Source organism: Hyperolius riggenbachi, chromosome 3, assembly GCF_040937935.1.
Source record: "Hyperolius riggenbachi isolate aHypRig1 chromosome 3, aHypRig1.pri, whole genome shotgun sequence".
Taxonomy (NCBI): Eukaryota; Metazoa; Chordata; class Amphibia; order Anura; family Hyperoliidae; genus Hyperolius; species Hyperolius riggenbachi.
The window spans coordinates 242,437,026-242,459,445 of record NC_090648.1 but is presented as its reverse complement, the minus strand read 5'-3'; the positions used below and the strand labels follow the sequence as shown (position 1 = coordinate 242,459,445).

At 39.9% G+C, this 22,420-nt stretch overlaps 1 protein-coding gene across 4 annotated transcripts in view; it reads right to left on the bottom strand.

The window, feature by feature from the left end:
- Window positions 1–22,420, bottom strand: part of GATA3 (GATA binding protein 3) — a 54,072-nt gene that overhangs the window by 19,651 nt on the left and 12,001 nt on the right. For all 4 annotated transcript variants that reach the window (XM_068276061.1, XM_068276062.1, XM_068276065.1 and 1 more), the window contains one exon: window positions 21,492–21,986. In XM_068276061.1, the coding sequence (XP_068132162.1) occupies window positions 21,492–21,986 (495 nt within the window). The remainder of the gene's footprint in view (window positions 1–21,491; window positions 21,987–22,420) is intronic.

The window sequence follows — 22,420 nt, the reverse complement described above, 5'->3', positions numbered from 1 at the left end:
TTTGTGCATTGCATACTTGTACTTTTTACATGAAAATATTGAAAGTACCGTACCTAATTGGCAGGCTGCATCCCAGGATGCTTTAATGCCACATGAGAGGGAGTTCCTTCCTTCACCAGCACAAAGCAGATTATCTGACCCAACCCTCTTCCTCCCACTGATGAGAGATACTAAAGCCTCATCTACATGGTACAATTTTCAATCAGATCGACAGATCTATTAGATCATTTCCAACTGGTCAGATTGGATTGCAGTAGATATCGCAATAGATTTTGAGTACTTGTCAATGCAAAATCTATCGCAAAATTGATCAGAAACAATTTGGACGTCTATACACTATGCAATTTCTTATCAGATCACCAGATGATCTGATGGAAAAGTGTACTGTGTAGATGAGGCTTAACTCTTGGTGGCCAGCATTACAGTTTTATAAAAGCTATGTGTAGAACCCATTGCCCTGCCCTGCAATAAAACCCAATTTCTCTCTGTTCTCCTGTTTATCCTTTTTTGTTTTTTTTTAATAAACACACTGTGGTTGTTGGAAACATACATTATTTAGTACACAGAGCAGTGGAGAATGAGACATAAATTGGTGAAGAGGATCTGAAGAGCTGTAGTGCTGCAGTGCAGGCTGCAAAGAGTTTCTTTTCTTTTTTTTCCCTCTTTCAGCAGCACAGATTTGGTGGGAAGGGTCAGTTTTAGGATTACAGTGAAACATTGGCTGGTGCCTCCTCCTAGCTCCTGCATGGCTAACTCACGTGGGAGAAGAGTGCATAGGGGAAGCAGTTTGGAGAGTTCACAGTCTGCTAATGAGTCTAACCTAGCTGAATATTCACACATTCACACGGGAAGATTGTTTTGCATGCTAGGTAATAAAAAGTCATATAATTGTATAATGTACAATACTGTTCTGTTTATATAATGTGAAACACACTTTAAATTGATTGGCTTCTAGAGTGCCTCCATAAAAATACACTGTAGCACTTTGGACTTATAGGGGTTGATTCATTTATGTAAAGTAAAATTGATGTGGGCACAGAGCTCATAGCAATTTTACTGGCACTTACGCAAGTAATGTAACATGCATTGCACACACAGTGCAACTCACTTTATGTACACACCACAAGTTATAATAACAACACAAATGTTGTGCAGATAATGCAATTTGCGCTATGAGTGCAATACAAGTTATGTTACTTGTGTTAATATTACTAAAATTGATGTGTTCTGTCTGTGCATGGCATTTTTACTGTACATTAGTGAATCAGTACCATTAATACTATACTTATGAGCACGAACTGACCATCTTTGCTGTTTTACGCTAAGAAAGGGCTTATAGAGAAATATATTTCCTACCAAATTCAAGTGAGGGAGTAAGCCTTGATACTTTACAGAAGATCAACTCCAGTCTAGTTATATCTTGCCTGGGCAGGTTCAACGTTACAATGTTGCTTATTATCATTCTATATTACATGCAAGTATTGACTGATCTCATTCAGTAATATCAAAGATTAAAACATAAAAATAACACACAAGAATTTCTCTGATTAAAGCCAGTAAAATCATGAAAGCCTATAACGCATCAATAAACATTATTGAACACTGTTAGAAAACAGTGGTTGTTTTGGCAAGTCACATACTACGCCATATACAGCCATTGTGTATAAGCATTTATATAGTGTATGCACATGCATCATGGACCTTGCCTCTACGGGCATTTCCATCATAGTTAAATGATTGCAGAGTTGGAGAATTGGTGAAAGGGAAACCACCTACATTGGGGGATACTTGTACACACAGAAGGCGAATAACCCAAAATGATGACAAATCATAATTGCAGTCAAAGAAAATCTATGGTGTGTACCAATCTTCATAAACAGAGTATTAGAGAACCGCAGTGATATGCTCAGAGCCTGGAAACCATCAGGCCGGCTTTACACCTAAGCTTAGCAGTGCAAGCCCTGCATCACACTGCAAAAATTAGGCTCCATATGACTGAGCCACACTGCAGAGAAGCATATGAAGGGTCATATACATTTGCATAAGCCCGCCCCCGGCTAGTGACGTACTCCCTGCTGGGCAGGAAGTACATCATTGGGATTCCCGTCAGTCCACCCTTACTGCCTAGCCCATTGACTTGCATTACTTCATAATCCGTGTGGTATCCAGTATTTGTTGATGTCTTAGCCCACACATCAACAATGTATCTATTTGTACTTGTGTTTTGTGTTTTTGTATGTCTTGGTTGTACAGAGTTTTGACCTTCTCGTGTATCTGTGCTCCCTAATATTGGTTTTGTACTATGCACATCGCTGCGGAAGCTGTTGGCACTATATAAATAAATTATGATATATTATCCTGGTCTCTTTGTGACTAGAAGAAAACATAAAATGCTAGAAGAGTTCGAGATACTTTGGTGCTAGTTGTAGAGTAGCCTATTGCTTTGTAATAAGTGATAATAAGCAAGGTGGGCATATGATTTCCATGAGATTGTTTTTGTGCACACTGGATGACCATCTCCTGCTTATTACACCAGCAGACAGGCCTCGCTGACCAGCCCCAGGAATGGAAGCTTGATTAGAGAGACTTATAAAAACTTTTTCCAATCACCACTGGTTTTCCTGATATAAGTTGTTATCTCTCTCCTTGTTTTTCTCTTTCCTCATCTCTAATCCACACTGCTCCCTCCTAATACTAGTTTATGCACGCCAGCTGGGAGACTGGAGAGCTGTGCCTACACACCCTATACACCCTCTAATGGTTATGCCCAAATGCCTGCTACACACAGGCATTAAATAATCATTGCTCAACCATGACGCTTAAGGACACATTGGGTAATGATCATTACGATATTTGTAAAGCTCGCCCATCATCCAAATCCTGTGCATGCTTAAGAGTAAATCTTCCACTAGGATCTACAGTCCCAGACTAAATTCCTCCTTCACTTGCTACAACTACAACCACACATACACACACACACACACATACACACACACACACACAAGCTGTACCTTAAAGAGGGGCTTCTGTACTTGGTGGTTACAAATGCATGTGATTGTTCTGCTGTTTTGTCTGGTCACTGTTCTGTAACTTTGCATGTTTCACTGTGAAAGCTGCCTGGCTTTATCCTAATCTATTAGTTTTCCACTATCAAACCTGGCTGGAAGCTTTGATGTTTGTCCTTGCATAACGTGGGTAATTAGAACGCATGGATTTTTTACGTAAGCTGCATACACCACTGTGCTTAAAGAATTCCCCACAAGCATAAACACAATGTGATATGTTACAGTGAGGTTCAGCGGCAAAGTGCTTGTGTATTTGCCAAACACATATGTTTAAAAATGTGGAAAAAAACACCTATGAAAAAGCCCTTAGAGATGTTACTTCAGACCTCATCCATGCACATCCAGGATCTCTGCAGATGCATTGGATCTTTCATCCTCATGGAAAGACTCTGTCATCACAATAGACCTACTAAAGTAATTGGAGATTTAAAGGGAGGCAATAAGTTCTACTTCCAGCTTTGTGCAGACTTAGGAACCAATGAGAAAGATGAGAGAAGAATTTGGGGTTTTATTTACCAAACCAGTAAATCTGAGCACCAACGGCTAAGCAATAAAATGGGGGCTCCATAGGCCATTAAGTTAAATGCGGCTATATCGGCACCCAGGGTTAATTTGGGTGCTGGTGGTGCCTGATAAATAGCGGTAATAGGCAGCAGAGATATTGGCGGAAGGAGTGTGTAGCAGCGAAGGTGGCACAGATATTGGCGGAGAATATGGCGAAGGAAATAGGTTAGTGTTAGGCGTCAACAGAGGCCAGGTTAGTGTGAGAAGAGGGTAAAGTTAGGCGATGTTAAATTATTCTTAACAATTACTGATGTCCTACTATCAGAATTAGCCACTGCCCAATAGTCCAATATTGGTAATTTTACCAATATTCTACTAGCGTCTCTCCCAGCACCCAAATTACAGCTGCGCCCTTTTTAACACAAGGCTGCATCCTGTCACCGGTTCTGTTCCCTCTACACAAATAACTGTAGAGCCACTGCAGACTCTGTCAAGGCCATCAGATTTGCTGATGATACCACCATGGTTGGCCTTGTCAACAAGACTGACTAGTAGGCCTACCGTCAGCAGACTGAATATGCCACTGGTGTGTGGAGAACAGGCTGGTCTTGAACACAGCCAAAACTGTAGAGATGATCATTGACTCCAGGAAGCATGCCCCCAACCCACCTCCAATCTACATTGATGGCACAGAAGTCAAAAGTGTATCCTGCACCCGACTCCTAGGTTCAAACACATCCAATGACCTGAGTTCGAAAGCAAACACCGTCTCCACCCAAAGGACCAAATTCCAGGCATGACCCAGTCGTGTTTGGCGAATATACGTTTTTATGATTCATATTCTGATTTCTAATTCTGGTTTAAATGTATAATTGTTTTACAGCAAACAGTATACTGTTGCCATTCATAAGACTGAAACTAAAAGTCAGAGCTTAAAGTGAACCACTACATTGCTGTTCATGGAGTAAAACCTCGTACCCACATACGACACAGAACTGTCCTCTGGCAGGAATCCTGGCGGAGGTCTCTTACACTCTATTTCTCTGCAGAATCTACATATTTATCCAAGGCATGCCTACATATTTACATACAGATCTTTCATATGAAAGATTGTTGGTTACATTAAACCAAAACTACTATCAGGCAATAGATTTTCACTACCTGAAACAATGTACAGCAACCCTCAACTGACGCCAGGCCAGTGATCCGCCGGGTGGATCAACTCAGTTGAAGGAAGGCCAATAGCTTTGTGCTTGCCGCTCGCCCCATCAATGTCACCTGAAAGAGTGGGTCCCGATACCCGTCGGGCAACATCAATCTAGCATGGGTGGGGGCCTTAACAGAAAGGACTGCTTTTCTTCTGTACAGACAATAAGCTTTCCATGCACACATGGATTTTTCCCAGTCGATTTGTGACAGATTTGATCATTCTGATCTAATTTGCTGGGAATCTATTGCACAACATATCTGGCCCCATTTATCAAAACAACAATATATGAGAACACATCTGAAAGAAATAATCACATCTGATCAACTAGTATGATGATAAAATACCTAATACTACAGTCCACCATGACAGACCGCAAGCAATCACCAAAACCACATAGGTAAATAATAGGAAAGACCATTATATGCCACAACAAAAGAAGATCAGTGGAACAGTAAGAAAACTCACCAGTCAATTAGCACAAATAAATATGATATCCAGCTGGTGTGTATTAAATGTAATCAACATAAGCCGTTTACTCTGACACCATCATCATCATCACCCTTTCCAGGTAGGACTGGCTCCAGAAATTAGTTGACGCCCGACGCCCAATGCCCATTCAGGCATCCCACAACCGTTGTCCAAATGTTTCCAAATTATAAATAAGGTTCCTTAAAAAAGTCAGTGTACTACTGTTAAGATCTGACATTTTGACAAGGCCACCATTTTGACAGTCCTGATGAAGAAGACTTTATCATGTCATCAAGTTGTGTGTCTGTGATTGTTTGTTTGCAAACAATTCCTCATGTCTCACTTCCTGTATTAGCCTAAAAAGAAGCAGACGTGAGACAAGATCACATGACTCACTGACTGGCCTGTCAGAGGACTACAAGCTGATCACACATTTCTCCATAAATTCTACATGAGAGGAATTTATGTAGGAGGAACAAACCATCTCTAGCATTAATGTTTGTGGGGATGGCACTACCACGCATTACGTGCTTGCAATGCGCTCCTCCTCCTCCTGTGCTGCAAACACAGACACAGATAAACATTGGGCACCTGTTCAACAATTTTATTGACTGTATACATAAAATGTTGTTATTGTTAACAATAAAGTTGCAATACTAATCGTTTTTTTAAGTCGACTTCTGGCCGATTTGATTATTTCGATCAAATCTGCTAGAAATCAACACCCCAACATGCTGTCCTGATCAATCATTAGATTGATTTTTGGCCTAAATCGAATGAATTGGTCAATCAGACCAGACAAAGCATACTGATTGATTGGTGTCCGGTCAGGAGTGACGGCAGATTGATGGCCCATAGCATTGCATCAAACACTGCAACAATGCGGTTTGATAGACTTTTCACAGATTTCATGCTGAGTTAAGTGTGGATGGATTTGATCAGATATTTCCCCTATCTGATCAGATTATCATAAAGATTTTCTATTCTATTCTATCTGAGGGATCTATCTCTTGGCCACATAGAGTAGTGTATGGCTAGCTAAAGACTTCAAGCATAGTTATCTTAGTGACTTTGCAATAAGCTGGACTGCTTTCTTTGTCTGACTTCTGTTCACATTTATTACAAATAATTTGCAGGGAACATATTTATAATAACAGTATATTTTGCACCGCTGAACTGTCTCTCACTCAAACCCACCTTTCACAAAAATGAAGCATTTCCTAATACATTCTGAAATGCTAATAGTATGAATTTCCTATGCCTCATAATTCATGCACATTTTCTGTGGACAACCATCAGATTTTGTGAGATGTTCTGAGGCCACTTATGGTCAAATTAATCTGTCAATTATGGATTGACCAATACTAAGGATTAAATCTCAAAGGACCAATATGCTGTTTTCCATCATTTAGATTTAAAGCAGACCTTACCACAAACATTTAATCTTCTGGAAGTATGATCAGCTTTGTAAATCAATAATGACTTAATTAACGCTATATGACAGGGTTAAAGTAGACCTGAAATCTTGCACAGGACAGAAGGAAAACATAGATAAATGCACCCTGTATGTATTTAGTGAGTTTAGCCTGTCTAATTCCCCCTCATTTGTGTCTGATCACAAGTTGTAATGCGATCTCTCCCCTGTGTCACATGACTGCCACGGCAGATAAGCTCTTTTGAAAGCACAGGATGTTAACAATATGTCTGCTCCATGAAAGCAGAAAGTAGAAATAGTGCAGATTTATTTCAGGATTTGTTTTAGTTGTGACAATGAAATGTTTTTCTTTAAAGTTTATTATTCTGCTGTGTATCTTTTAGAGCAGAGAGAAAGTTCTGAAGTTCAGGTCCGCTTTAACAATAAAGGGATTGCTGTGTGATTTTTTTTTTTTTTCATTTTATTTTGTGCAGCTGGATACAGTAGTGAACACTACACTTGGAGATGTGTAAAAGGGTCTTGACACAAGTCTGTGTTCACTTCAAACAGCCAACCCTGTGCAGAGAAGTTACTGTTTTCTAAATCCCCCTGCACTTGACTTCAGCCATTGTATAATGTAAGCATGTCAAGCAGCCGGGCTCCTATACCCACACTAAAAGTGTCTACAAACACCAGATGACAGTCGTCTGATTTAACCGCTTTCAACCATATCAGGTAATGATCTGCTAAGTACGGGTTCCCTGGCATACACTACCAGAACAGTGACATCATGGGGAAAATGATCAGGCGAGTTAGGAGGCCTTGTTTAAGCTAGCATCATCAGTATTCGTTCAGAGCTCTCTTGCCCCTTTCCACAAACTAGAGTTATGCAGCTAAGCTGAGTGCTTCCATTTATGGAACTGCCACCACAGAGCCTGACCTGAAAACTCTCAAGGCCAGATTTAAGTATCAGGAGTCTATATGAACCAAAAGCTCAGCTCCTTCAAGCTCCACCCCATGTAAATATGCCAGGGAATAAATTCTACCTCTCTTCCATTCCAGTTATAAAGGCCACATCTGGGTGGCTAGAGCTACTGCAATTCTCAGTGCGACTGGAGATAGTGTGGGGGCTTGTGGGAGCCAACAGCCTCTGCAGTACTGATGCCTCTAGGCACATACCTAGTGCTCCTATTGATAAATATGGCTCTGTGCTAAATTTTTTGCTCATTCATCATCTAATCCAGTGGTCCCCTTCAGTCAAGGGCTGGGTCAACATACTTCAGACTGCCGGGGAGCCGGAACCTACATAAAATGATGTTGAAAAACACTACACTGAGTCTAGGTATATATTCCCCCCAATCATGCCCAGAGGAGAACTCCCAGCAGCAGCCATTCAGTCATGCATGCCCAAAGAACGTCTTTGTGCACCAGGCAGTGAAGCATACCCAAGTGACAACCTGCCATTCAGTTGGACACTCAGCAGTGTCACCTGATGCAGAATTGTATTGGAAGCCAGCGAATGACTGCTTGCTGGCTTCTACAATATGTGGATGGGTGGTGCCAGCATTGGTAATCTATAAATAGCACAGTGGGGGTCATATCTATAAGTTATACATTTTGTGTTTGGGGGCCAGTGAAAAAGCCTAGGCGGGCCGCATTCGGCCCGCGGGCCTTAGTTTGAGGACCACTGATCTAATCTGATATCATTTCTGAGCCATGGAAATCCCTTTGCATGGTAATCACATGGTAAATGTATGCGGATAAAATACACTGTACAATGGTTTTTTTAAAGATCATATGCTAAATTCCACAGAAACATTGAATATTTAAAACAAATCTATTAGGAACTAGCATAATTGGTCTTTGATCCGAATATTGATTTGGCCTTAATTAGTAATGAATGATACTTATATGAGTGATGCCAGCAAGCTTAACTGAAACACTTGCACCAACAGTTAATTAACTAGGCGTTGCAGTTCCTGAAACTGATTTAACCACTGCAAACTTCTGGTCCAGCCCCCCAGATTTTGGGTCTAATGAATGAAAAAGAAATTCCAGAAGCCTCCAAATAACCCTTAGGCAGGGGTCACACTTGTCTTTCAGTTTTCTACACTTTGCAGAAAACTGAAAGACAAGTGTGACCCCTGCCTTACAGCAGTTAATGTAATTTATAGAGAAAACTGACAAATTGCGCAAGATGTCAGTTTTTTTTTCTGCGTGCGAAATCTGCATTAAAGTGTGACCTTGCTTATTGATTAACATGAGTTCTCAGTTGAAGTCAGTTTTTCTGTGCAGAAAACGCGTACGAAAGCCAATAAGTGTGACCCCTGCCTTAAGCTACAAAAACTGTGTTTATTATTGTAAAATATTATACAAAAGGACTGCATTATCGGTCAGATGATTATTACATTGCATATATTCTGCTAGATCTTAAGAAACAATCTGCAAGTCTCGTGTTCAGCTGGAAAAGTATTAGCAGGTTTAATGCATTTATCACTGACTTAAGGTATGAATAGCTATGTAAACAAAAGGCTGCACGTCTCATAATCTTATATTTTCTAGACAAAGGTATTACGCTTTGATAGAGATAATCTTCCATCTGCATGGCACGCATTTCATAGATAGAACGATAGTGGAGATTTCACCTACATGTAAAGACAAGTACCTTTCGCTCCATGTGCTTCTGGGAGCAACACACTATTTATTGATACTCATTTCATAATTAATGATAAATGTTCCTCCACTTGAGCCCCTATCTGCTATGTCCTACATAGCTAAATAACAGGATGTCCTCTCTCCTCTCTAGCCAAAGCAGCAGAATCATTTATGGGGGCTGCCATCTTGCTTTTTAAAAACTAAACAATTTGTCAAAGGAATATTTTCAACCGTGATCAGTTAATTCCCTGATAGAAGTTGATAGAAGTTTGTTGTTTTTGTTTTCTTGTTTGCTTCAAATACATTAGGGACACAGCAAGGTCAAATATTCAAGCAGTGCACTGTCAACAAGTTCTGATGGAGAGAGTCAACACTGGGAGAAATTAATTCCTAATGAAAGGAACTAAGGCCTCGTTTCCACTATTGCGAATCTGCATGTGTCTTGCGTATGCGGATTCGCATAGACAATATAAGTGAATGGGCCTGTTTCCACTTATGCGTCTGTGGGAGCATTTTATTGTGCGGAGAAAATCTGCATGGAACACACTGCAGAATTCGCCTGCGTGTGGAATGCAGGCGAATCGCACACAATGTATTTAATAGGGAAATCGCATGCGTTTTCCCCATGCGTTTTTTGTTAGGTGCCAATGTAAATTCACACAGGCAGTGACATGGTTAAAATCGCATATACCCTCACCTATGCAAATTCGCATGCGAATTCGCGGGAAAAACGCGTGCGGAATCGCATCTGCATGCGATTTCATCAGCGGTGGAATCCAGGCGATTTCGCACCCCAATAGTGGAAACGAGCCCTAAGAATAAGCAAATAAATGTTGTGTGAGGATTCACTTCAAAGTTCATGTTAGTTCTGTTGACCACAGTATCAAGACTTCACATTCCATCACAGGCTAAGTGTGACAGTGCATGCTGGTACCTGATTTCAGTGGAACACATGGATCTAGTCACAGGAAAGAACAAGTGTCCCTGCCATCCATCACAAATAGCATTTTTTCATTCTGCACTTGAGCACAAAAATCCCTAAAAAAGGTACCAGCTCTGTATGTATAACTGTATATTTTCAATTCATGCAATCTAAATGGAAATACAATATTCTCTGTCAGGCCCGGTTCACATTAGCGGTGGCTATCCGGAATAGCCGTGCCGGAGCCGCACCGCATGCTGGCCGGACGAAACGGACGCACGGCATAGCAATGTAAGTCTATGCCAGGGTTCACATGTGTCCGTTTCGTCCGGACCGGAGCCGGACCGGATCCGGACTCCGGTGTCCGTTCCAACATGCGCTATTTTTTGGTCCGGCTCCTCCGGCAGCCGTATCCGGGGCGGAGCCGGACTGCACCATCCGGCCAATGGAAACCAATGAGAACCGGAGAGCGCACAACACACTGGCAAAAAATCCGGATGTTCTACCCCACTTCCTATGAGGATTGTTGCGGCGATATTGTATCGGGGACACATGGGCAACCATTTTGGAGTGGAGCAGCACGAGCTGGAGATGTTGGCAGCATGTTGGAGGTGGAGGTGAGTGCTAAACAGCGGAGGGCCTGATTCCACAGGTCCCCCTTCTGCTGACCTCCCAGACCCCAACATTTTTTTTTGTTTTTATACAGGTTGTTATCTCTTTAAGAATCCGGATCCGGACCGCAACCGTGTTCATACCGCACGGAAACCGTATGCAACCGGACCGGATCCGGACAGGAACCGTACGGTTCAGGTCCGATCCGGCTCCGGTGCGGTCCGGACATCCGGTGCGGTTTTTGCAAAACCGCAAGTGTGAACCGGGCCTCAGTCTTCATATTTAGAGGCCTGGAGACAGACTGTAATAAATATGCTAAATAAAGTAATACGGAAAATATATTTTTCACAATTTAACTAGTTATAGATAATAATATTTCACATAAAGAGCTAACAGGTGTTTCCCTGAACATGTATGGATATGATTTCCCACAGATGTGTCATATGAAGTTACAGAATATTACTGGTTCATTCTGGGCCTCCACCATGAAATGAAAAATCTTGCATAAGTTTCAAAAGTGCATGCTTTACAACACATGTTAACATACTGTACATAAAAATGTATATGAAAGTATTGATTTATGGTCTCAGGTGTGATCTAAGCTGATTGTACATGCAGAATATTGCATGAAATGACTAGTGAGTATATAATATTCTTTCTTCTACACTCTTGCATAAGCAGCAAACTGCTTGACACAGATTACCATGCCAACATTTACTAAAGCAGGTTTTGTGGTGATGATGACTTCTTGGTCATTTACAGCTGGGGTACTTGCATAGTTTTTTCCTTGGGTAGAGTTTTGCAGGGTATCTAGGAGCATTTACAGATTTGACTACTTATTTTTATTACAATTAGCACAACCTTCAATTGGCTGTCATTAGACATCCAATTAAAAATGTAGCAACCATGACAACATATGTGTATATGAACAGACATGCACAGCTCAAAACAAGCAGCGTGTTCATGTCTATGATGGTGGGTAGAAGGAGGAGAGGGAACATCCCAATAGAGTGGAACACAACAGCAATCAACTGAGAGTATCCAGCTCAGCCAAATACTACACCGAGAAGTCAGGAAAGGTGACGAGGACATATGAATGACACAGATAACTTTAGTGGCAGTACTTTCTTGTCTGTACACAGGCTCAGTCCAAGTATATGTGCATTCTTTGATGCAATACATACAATGGTTACAGGCTTCAAAAAAGCACTTTAGCAAGTATTTGATTTAAAATACTTATTTTACAATTATTCTTGTTAACAGTTTTAACAGCGTTGTTGTATTATTATTCTTATTCTCAGTATTGACACTCTCAATAAAGTTTAAAAGTACAAGTATTTTTATATGCAAAATCTTTTAGATTGTAAGCACTTTGAGGAAGGGTGATCTAATCTTCCTGTGCATGCTCATCTAAAACTTGCACTCCCCTTATTTAATACCCAGTGCTGTGTAATATATGTAATGGGTGCTTTATAAATTAAGGACAATGATAATAGCTTTTCATTCAGTATTTTTGGCACCTAAAAATAAAATATGATGAATGGAATCTACTATCAGTGGTAATATTGACTGACATTGGGAGGCACTGTATTAAAGTTTGATTCGGTCATAATGATCTATTGCTAGGGTTGTAAAATGAACAATGGATTATCATGCGTGCAGTTACCATGGCGCGCAGTTACTCACACCTTAATTTTGGGCTTTGTTTTAATAAATTTTGTGAAGGTCATTTCTTGCATTATTACTGTTAACTTATGAGGGATGTTACTTTTGACTTTGATAAATGAGGCCTCTTCGGCCCAGAAACTATGCTCAGGTTTGGTGGAACTGAAACCAATGGGTAAAAAAATAATATAAAAAGAGGGTTGTTTCAGAACAGCATTACACTATATCTGCAAAATCCCTTATGTCAGTCCTTACTGAAAACCTGGCCTACACAGAGAACTTTTATTTCCATGCAGCCTGAGATCAGATGACTCTCTTATTGGCATCTGTCTATAAAGTGAATCATGGTTATCATCAAAAAGTTTATTTTATACCACTAGCTGGTTAAAAATTCTAAATTCTAATCATTTATTTTGAAAGTACTACATGTATTTACACCCAAAAAAAAAAAGATATTTCTCAACATCTACTAAATAAATATATATACCAAGCAGTACAGAAAGAAATGTGATCGGGTGTAGGAAATTAAAAGGCCCTTTTCTATGTCCATACTAAGTCACTTATTAAAATAGGTCAATAGGATATTTTTTTTTGTAAAACTTAAGTCAGGCCACTATTGGTAGTGTAGCGTCAGTACATTTTTATTGAGCAGTACAGCTCTAGCAGGGCAGTGGCATCAAATTTCAGCTGAAATTTGTTTGGTACTGAGTGGTCCAGCATGGCACATGAATTACTACCCCTAAACAATTTTGATTAGGAAGTAATTGTTCATTTGCAGAATCATGTCATTATCAACCTGTGTAAAGCAAAGGCTTCCCATAATGAAATAAATAAAAGTGAGGCAAGGGGCAATTCCAACCTTGTGCCTTGTTATACTGGGCATGTGCTGCTTTTGTACAGTGCTTACAGTTGACACCTCCCATTGGTTAAAAATCTTAAGGTGGCCAAACACTCGTTAGATTAGCAGCAGATAGATCATCAGATAGATTTCTGATCTATCTGATGTGTTTAGGAACATTTTTTACTAGGAACAGATTTCAGTATGAAATCTATTGAAAATCGATCTGATGGCATTTATTTGCCATCAGATTTCCATTAGGTCCAATGCAAAATGATAAGCCATCTCAACAGATCCACCTAGATTTCCCATCATGTCAATCCATCGAAATCGGCCACAAATTGATCGATTGGTCAATCGACTTGCGATCGATCGATTTTGATCGATCGATCGATCGGCCGATAATCAGCTGAGTGTATGGGCCCCTTTACACTTATTTACACACTTCTGCAGCTAATTAAGTTAAAATCTGCATTTTTAGGGGAAAATTTTTGGAATCACAACGTTCTAACACCCAAATGAGTTATTAGATGGTTTATTATTATATATTTCATGGCAGATATGGTATTTCCTTAAGTGCTGTATTTATTTATGTGTTTTCTTCTCTTAGGCCCTTGGAAAAACTGAAACAGCCACTAATGGAGTAATCCTAATCAGTATGAAACGCTATCGCTTTTCAGCAGGACATGCCTGTGTCACACTGCTACAATTCAATCATTTAAAGGTGTCTAGGAAACAAAACTAAATAAATATGTTCACATATCAAAATTACAAAACCATGAAAAACAGGAAACGTGAGGTGTGGAAACCACTACATAAGTGTTTTTTTATAGCCCCTACCTAATGTAAAACAAAATGCTTACACCACTGAAAATATGAATATCTTTTTCTTCAAAATGACCCCTGAAATCAATCAGCGCCACAGAAGATGCTGGAGCTTTATGAATCAATAATAATAATGTGTTTACATTTGTATCTGAAATGTTTTTAAACTGTGTGTAGGCTGCCAGTTCACAGTAGAGATAAAATTAGTGACGGTGTAGTGAATTTTTTTTAAACAAAAATGATCATTTACTTAGAAATACTACATAAATGTACAGACTTAATGCCACTTCCCTTATACTTTATTTATTTATTTTGTATATGTGTAATCCATGTAATATTTACAGCATATAATCTGTATGGCGCCAAGGTATGCAATGAATTTAGCATATTATACCTGTAAATGAACCCCTCTGTTAGTTCTTGCCCACTGTTATGGTCCTATTAGTTTATAGGTGTTTTTTTTTCCAAAAGTGAAAGCATAATATTGCTGACTGTGCCTTCTTGTGGTAACTGCTAGTGACATTTGCATATTAAACAGGAAAACCTTTCACATTCTGTGTGTTTCAGCGAGTAATAACAATAATAACAGCTAAACACTGAAAACAAAGTGCTAAATAAAGGCACATGCCATTTAATTGACAGCAGATCACATTGTATTATCCCAGGGAGAAAGAGAATTGACATGTAAGAAACGCTGCCATCCACATGTCCAGTGCGTAAACCAACTACTTCTGGAAATATTTTCTGGCACAAGATTAATAGGTTTAATTTTGTTGACATTCATAAGCTCTTCAAACATTTTAATGCAGAGATGACTAAACAATCAGAGATTGCCCAGATTGTGGATTAAAAAAAAGAAATACTAATGAACCTGTTCCAGGAGTCAGGAAAACGGCTAATCGGGATGTTTAGAATAGTGGGAACAAGGCAATAATGCTTGAAATATGAAAGGCATTTATACAGTCTATGACCGAGGCTGGATTTTATTAGAATGAATTTAAGAAGTAATATTTTTTTCTGGTGAAGAAACGGACTAGGTCTTACAAAAAACAATACTTTAAAGAGAATATTAAGAACCTATATTGGAAAGGTTTCTGGTGGGACGATTGCCTACATATTTTAATACAGCAACGATTTACACAAACCAGAAAACCCATGTCCTGTATAAATGCCTTCCATCACTAAAAATGTCTTCATTTTTCTTCAAGAAATGAAAAGGCTCTAACTATGCCCCTTTATGGCCATTTTAACAGGGTCCGTTTTCTACTGTTTACCCCTACTCCCCACCTTATTCCCCCCCCCCCCAACACACACACACACACACTCACACATATCTTCCTTGTGATTCTTAAATGGGGCCTCTACCCCTGAATTAACAGCTATTTTGGTTGTTTGTTTCCCAACTGCAGTGAACCAGTGAAAGGGAAGAGTAGTGGAGGTTTTCTTGTGGTCGCTTCATACAACCAATCAGGTGCACAGGGATTTAAGAATCCAGAAATGTATCTGAACGTCACTGGATGTTGAAGTTACACAATGAAATCACTCCAAACTTCAATATAACCTCCTTTATTAAATCATCCCTAGTGGTATAAACTAAGTAATGTATGGTATAATATGAACAATTGCACAAATACAAATAATTTAATTTTGTCTTGCATGGAAATGGACAAATCTATAATGAAACCTGAAGTTGCCTGCCACCCCCTGAAACTTTGCTACCCTAGACCACAGCCTAAGTTGCCACCCAAGACGCCCTTCCACAAATCTGGTTATAATGATCTGTTGGCGTATCCTTGTTTACACTCCTATGAGTCACCTGTTTTAACAGCGCAGCGGAAGAGCTGTCGGGATGCTCACTTTTGGAGACTTGGTCATCCTTCTTAACATGAACCTGTAGGGCCAGAAGAGTGGAAGATTCCACTGCTGAACTTGTTTTAAAGCCTGCAAACTCAAAGGCTGTCATCATGATCCTGACTTTACCATATTGTGAGTAATAAGGCACATGTAGCCAGTGAAGTCTAAAAAGTCTAAAGTCCGAACCTACAGGTTTGTTTTGGGTCCACAAATCTGTAGGCATTGAAATTAACCCAGGGTGAAAATAATATACTTAGACTTTTGGAAGTTTAAAAATCAAATTTGCAATGACAGTTCCCATATTTCCATTCTTTACGTTTTACTTTAAGGTTGAGATAGCTATCCTCAGGAATTTCTGTGAATGATGGCTGTGTCAAGCAGGCACAAACCTCAGAAACAACATCAGAAAACCTTTAAACAATAGTGAGCTTTGAAGGCATTTAAAAAATCAGTTCCAATCTATGGTACTTTCAGTACAACCAACCTAGCACTGTTAAGCAGACCACTGAGTGTTCTGAACTTGACACCCTGGCCAATCAACAAAAGTGATAGCTAGTTTTTTTGCACTTCTCTCTGAAATTACCAACCTGAATATATAGTGAGAAGTGGATCTACTACAGAAGACAGAAGGCATTTTTTTTTATTTCAATATTTTAGGGAGAACATGTGTATACAGTTATACACACACACACAATGTTTTAAGGTAATGTGCTACTGCAAGCCCCATTTACGTCAGTTCGCATGTTCATCATTACTATCATCATCTAGCTACTAGAAATATTTTGGATGTTGAAGTGCATTGAGAGGTGATTCAAAAGTAGTTATGCAAATTCCTTTAAAATCGAGCTGCAAAATGACAAAGAAAGGGCTACCGTATATATTTCAGCATCCCCAAAGTATGCAAAACATTAGCTGCACCAGTAAGTCTATATAATGGAATTTCAGGGGCCTTGATGTGCAAACAATACAGGAAAATGTACATGCAAATCCCATTGTGGTGTTTTGTTAACTGGTCTCTGAGCATGTTATGCTGCCTTATCATAAACGTACTGAAGATGAGGATGCACATCTGTTTAAGCCAAAAGAAATACAATTCCACCACATTATTCTCCTCTTGATTTTCCTGATTTATTAATCACAAGGACTTTAATACTTTTCTGGCATTAAGCTAGAATGAATGTATAAAGTTAGACTTGCTACAGTCTGTAAACACCTATTTTTATTTGTTTTTATTTTTCTGTAAATCAGTCCAGCCTAGTCCATTTAATATGGTGTCTCAAAATCGCCTGACTCTTGACTTTACAATCTATTTTTATTAAGTATAATCAATGAATACAGCAAACTAGAGGATAGCCTAACAGGAACTTTTCTCTACATTGATAACTGTTCATAAAGCCTTTATTTCAGTGTAAAATGATTCAACATGCTTACTATTATTATTTTTTTCTTTTTAATGCTCTTCACTATTAAATATTTTAATAATACTTATTTTCAAACTCCCTATATGTGTGCTAACAACCCTCCTATATTTGTTATTTTTAGCATACCAATTTTACTATATAAATCAGATAAAAATGTTCAGGGCCTAGTTTATAATATTTAAAGAGCAGCAATAAATATCATATTTACACATTTCTGACTTAAAAAATTAATTAAAAGTTGGTATTTATCTCTATATTATTATGATATAGGTACAGGAAGCTACAATAGGTCACTTGCTTAATCAGACTATATGAAGTACACTGTGATTCGTACTAAATAGGTACACAATGTACTGTTTTAGCAAGAATATTAAATACTTCCGTTCCTTAGAACTAGAACGCACAGTGAGATCTCACAATGACATGGGCATTCTAATGTTTATTATTAGTTTGTGTCTGTAGAGCAACAACAAAATGCCCTAGGTTTGTCAATCTATAGAACTGGACAAGTTAGTGACATATGACCTCAGTGCTTTCATGCTCAGCTGAACACAAAGTAACTTTTTCTCTAATCATCAAGCCTTTACAGGTCTCTATAGCACATACAGTCTGCTGTGGTTTATTTATACATACCACCCCCAGCCCCCTCTACAATGCATACGACAAAGCTCTAAGCATCATTTTGCAGGTGAGTTTATGGAGTCCCTTTCAAAGACTTTACCTCAAAACTGTAGAGGCCCTGTTTATTTGAATGGCTTTAAGTATATGTGCCATTGTTTGCCATTGGAAATATATGCATGCTCTCTAAGCACGGTGTGACAAAATATTGATATCTGTCACCATAGCTAGTGCCTGCAGTCTTTGAAGAGCAGTCAGTCTATTGAAGTAGCTTAAGTGTTTGCATGGAATACAACAGATTCTGTAAGCTGTGGTTCACAAAGCCCAACAAAGGACAACGGGGAAGGGCTTACCATTAGGTGAAATACTAAATAGTGCCTTCAGTTACTATGTAAATAATAAGTTTGCACAGTCATCTGTGCATTCCTACATCTATATGTCTAACAAACACAGCAACCTTTTTCTTCTTTATTTTACAGTATAAAGCAAAAAAATGACAGCCTTTGACAGCCATTTGTACTTCAGCTGTCATTTATAATATCTTTTTGTCCCCTTCCTTGCCAGGGTGCATTTCTTCAGTCTCAGATGTCCTTTTGCAACAGGAATAAAGAATTCAGTCAGTAGGGAGTGGGAAGGGCTTAAATAACCTCACGTCAATCATATTTTCATCATCCGCAGCAGCTCTGATAGGAAACGGCACACACTAGAGAACAGGCCTCATCCTCCAGCTGACAGTTTGCTCACTGGTGTTAAGATGTGGGAGGCTGTTAAGAAAAATAGACCAAGCCGATGTTCAGCCTGGTTCCTGCACTCTAGCACCACAACCACAAACTCTTAACTGTTTCTTCAGAAAACTCAGGCTCTGTCATTTGGTGCTCATCACAAGGCAATCATCCAGCTCATATAGATCCTAGCAAGGCCAGTACAACACAACAAACCACAGCACAAGAGGTGTAGCTTGCTTTCTAGCCGTCCTGTTTATTTCCCCATTTATATGCCCTCTTTTTTGTTGTTGTCTAGGGCTGTATTAGTTATAATATTAGCTAATCCAGTATCTGCATGTTTACATTTCTGGGGTGTAGAAAACAACTGGTGGTGAATATTGCCGAGCCTTGTACATTTCACTGAGCTGTTTACCTGAGCTTGGGGTTTTCACATACCACACAGCTCATGTGGGTGAGAGAAACATGAATGACCTAGTTCCCCATCTCTCGGCCTACAGGCCAGCCCCGGCCTGTGGTGGTCCCTTCAGACTCACAGACTGGCTTCTCTATACCACCCATTCAGTCCTTCCACTCATCCAGACATCCAGGAAAGTATCTCCTCTTCTTATACACCATTCAGAGTTTCACTTTACACAAAATTAAAATGATTTCTTACATAAATCAATCCAGCTGATTATTAAGTTATACCGCATTCCTATAAATTCTCATCTTATCTGAGATGTTCTACTCTGATCAGTGCCCAGTGCCCACTAATCAAGTGGCTTAAAAAAGATCCTGATATATATGTGAAGGTTATCCAGGTCATGGTATAAGCAACAAAATATAACCTAGTTTTGGGCGGACACCTTTTTAATGTCCTGGAACGGAGAAGGTGACAACAACATCAAGCTCTCTCTTGTTTCTTTGGATTTATATTTTCATTGCTAAACCTCTCCCATGTGACTAGATACTGACGGCTAAATGCATTTATGGTTTCCTTTAGAGACATCACTTGACATCTATGGAATTTATCTTTCCACAGTTAATGCGAGCTGTGTGGCCAATGCTACATTAAAAAATATGGTTAATTAATAAAGACTGAGATGTGTTTGAAATTGTAACAGTATTTCTCTATTGCCATTATCTATGGATTAGTTACATTGTTTAAAATTCAAAAAGAGCACATTCAGCTACTATTTTATTCTTCAGTCGGGTTTGGGGGCCATATACAAACAGCTGTTCAGTGGCTGGAAAAGAGGTTTATGGAGGTGTTTGAAAGTGTTCTATCTGAGAGGAAAGCAGTTCACAGATATATATATTTCAGTGATCCACAGTCTTTGTGAATTAAGTACTTATAGCATTCCCTCTTTTGGTACAACTCTCAGTATTCCCTCTTGTGTAACTACTACTCTCAGCATTTCCTATTGTACAACTTTCAGCATTCCCTCAGCATCCCCTTTTGTGTAATTACTGCTACCAGCATTACTTCTTGTGTAACTACTACTCTCAGCATTCCCTTTTGTGTAACAACTACTCTCCATATTCCTTCATGTGTAACTACTACTCTCAGCATTTCCTATTGTCTAACTACAACTCTCAGCATTCCCTCAGCATCCCCTTTTGTGTAACTACTGCTACCAGAATTGCTTCTTGTGTAACTACTACTCTCAGCCTGCCCTGTTGTGTAACTTCTACTCTGAGAATGCCCTCTTGTGCAACTACTACTCTCAGCATGCCCTGTTGTGTAACTTCTACTCTGAGCATGCCCTCTTGTGTAACTTCTACTCTGAGCATGCCCTCTTGTGTAACTACTACTCTGAGCATGCCCTCACAATCTCTGCTGGGAGTGACTTCTATCTGTCTGTAAAACAGACTGAGATTAACAGTTCCATAAATAAAGTAAACTTTGTTAAGTGATTAAGAAGTATGTAATAATCACAAGTAATTAACACTGCTGTGACTGCATGATTACACGTGTAAATCGAGTGGCAGAGTAAATGGCAGAAAGGCTTCTGTATGTGTCTGTATCTATGTATGAAGAAGTAGTATAGCAAGTGGGTGCAGTGCCAGCTGACAGGCAGCTCCTCGGCCCTGTGTGACTGTGCAGTGCAGGCAGATCCTCTCTATTCTGGTCAGCCTGACCACATCCGGACCCTATTAAACTCCTTGGCGCTGGATAAACAATGAAACTGTCGCGTGCAGCAGTCTGAAAATAATTGGATTAACTCAAACATATCAACTAAATAGAGACTGTCCCGGCTCAGACAAGCAAAGCAAATGTTACCCTGGAAAACCCCCCTGAAAACACATCTCATCCCAGACCCGGTCCTGACACTGTTGGTTTTCTGTCTTCTGCTCTCTCAAATCACACAGAGCTCAATGCAAACACCCCTGCAACGGGCCTACAACGAGCCTGGCTTCACACGCAGCCACTGCCAGGGAGCAGATATAGAGGGAAGATAGTACAGGCAAGGTTAATATGATATACAACATATATACTTGCCTGGACTGGCTCCTTTGCGTCATCATACCCCTTGATCTGCACTAGTTAGTTATGTGGATTAATGACACTAACAAAACCTTTCCTCTTGTGGAATTGGGAATTGGAAAATAATTTGGAAGAGTGTCGCAATTCATATAATAATAAATGGATGGACTAGTATACAGATCTGGTCACAAAGTATAAGCATGGCTAGGCTTTGCATGAGATTCCTACCTGTACTCGATCGTGTTTTAGGCCTGGATTTGCAAGGAAAGCTGGTGGGCGATCCCCCAATGATGGGTGGGAAGAGGCCAGAGCCATAATCTTGGACGTAGGATTGGTAGTTAGAGACGGCGTGGTGGACTGATGAGGCGCTTCCCCCTAATGCCCTGTGGTGGGAGACCTCCAGCTTCATGGAATCGGGCGATACATTGTATTTGATACACTCCTTGTCCTCCTGGCGGGATGAGGCGGTAGAGCCACCGGTTGATAAGGAAGGGTCCGGAGAGACATCTTTGGGTGGGGTTGGAGGGAAGGGGAACAGGTGGGGGCTTGAGTGTCCTGTAACCAGGGATGCAGATGATGCTGGAGGGTACACAGTAAGAGGTCCCGGGGGACTGTGAGTTTTGGAAAAGGGTGGCAGGTTCCATGGGGATGCTGTATGGGGTCCTCCTATGGTCTTCCCATGATCCAACCAAGGGTGTAGAAGTGGAGGACGGTATACTTGACCTAAGGAAATGTAATCACAACATAAGATTACATAGCGCACAAAACTATCGTGCTCCCTAAATCTACAAGCAAGGTAATAGCAATCCACAGCAAGGAACTACAAGCTCACAAATCTTTACTGTCATGGGATTGTTAACATTACTGAAAATATCAATCACCCGTGCAATACTCTGTATTATTTACCTTACCAATACAATAGGTTCCTTTTTCAGCACACCATTCAGTGCAGTTACGTCTCTAGGCCCTCGTCTAGTAGTGTGTAACTAAATAATGTGCCAGTCTGCCAAGCAGTGCAAGCTACTGTAAGCTCCAGTAATAAATGGGCCTATGCTATTTAGCAACGTTTTAACACTTTTTCTCTTCAAATTTACCCAACCAGGTCCATGCAAATTTCTGTTTGTATCCCCTTAATCCCTTTAACCTGATAGAGTATT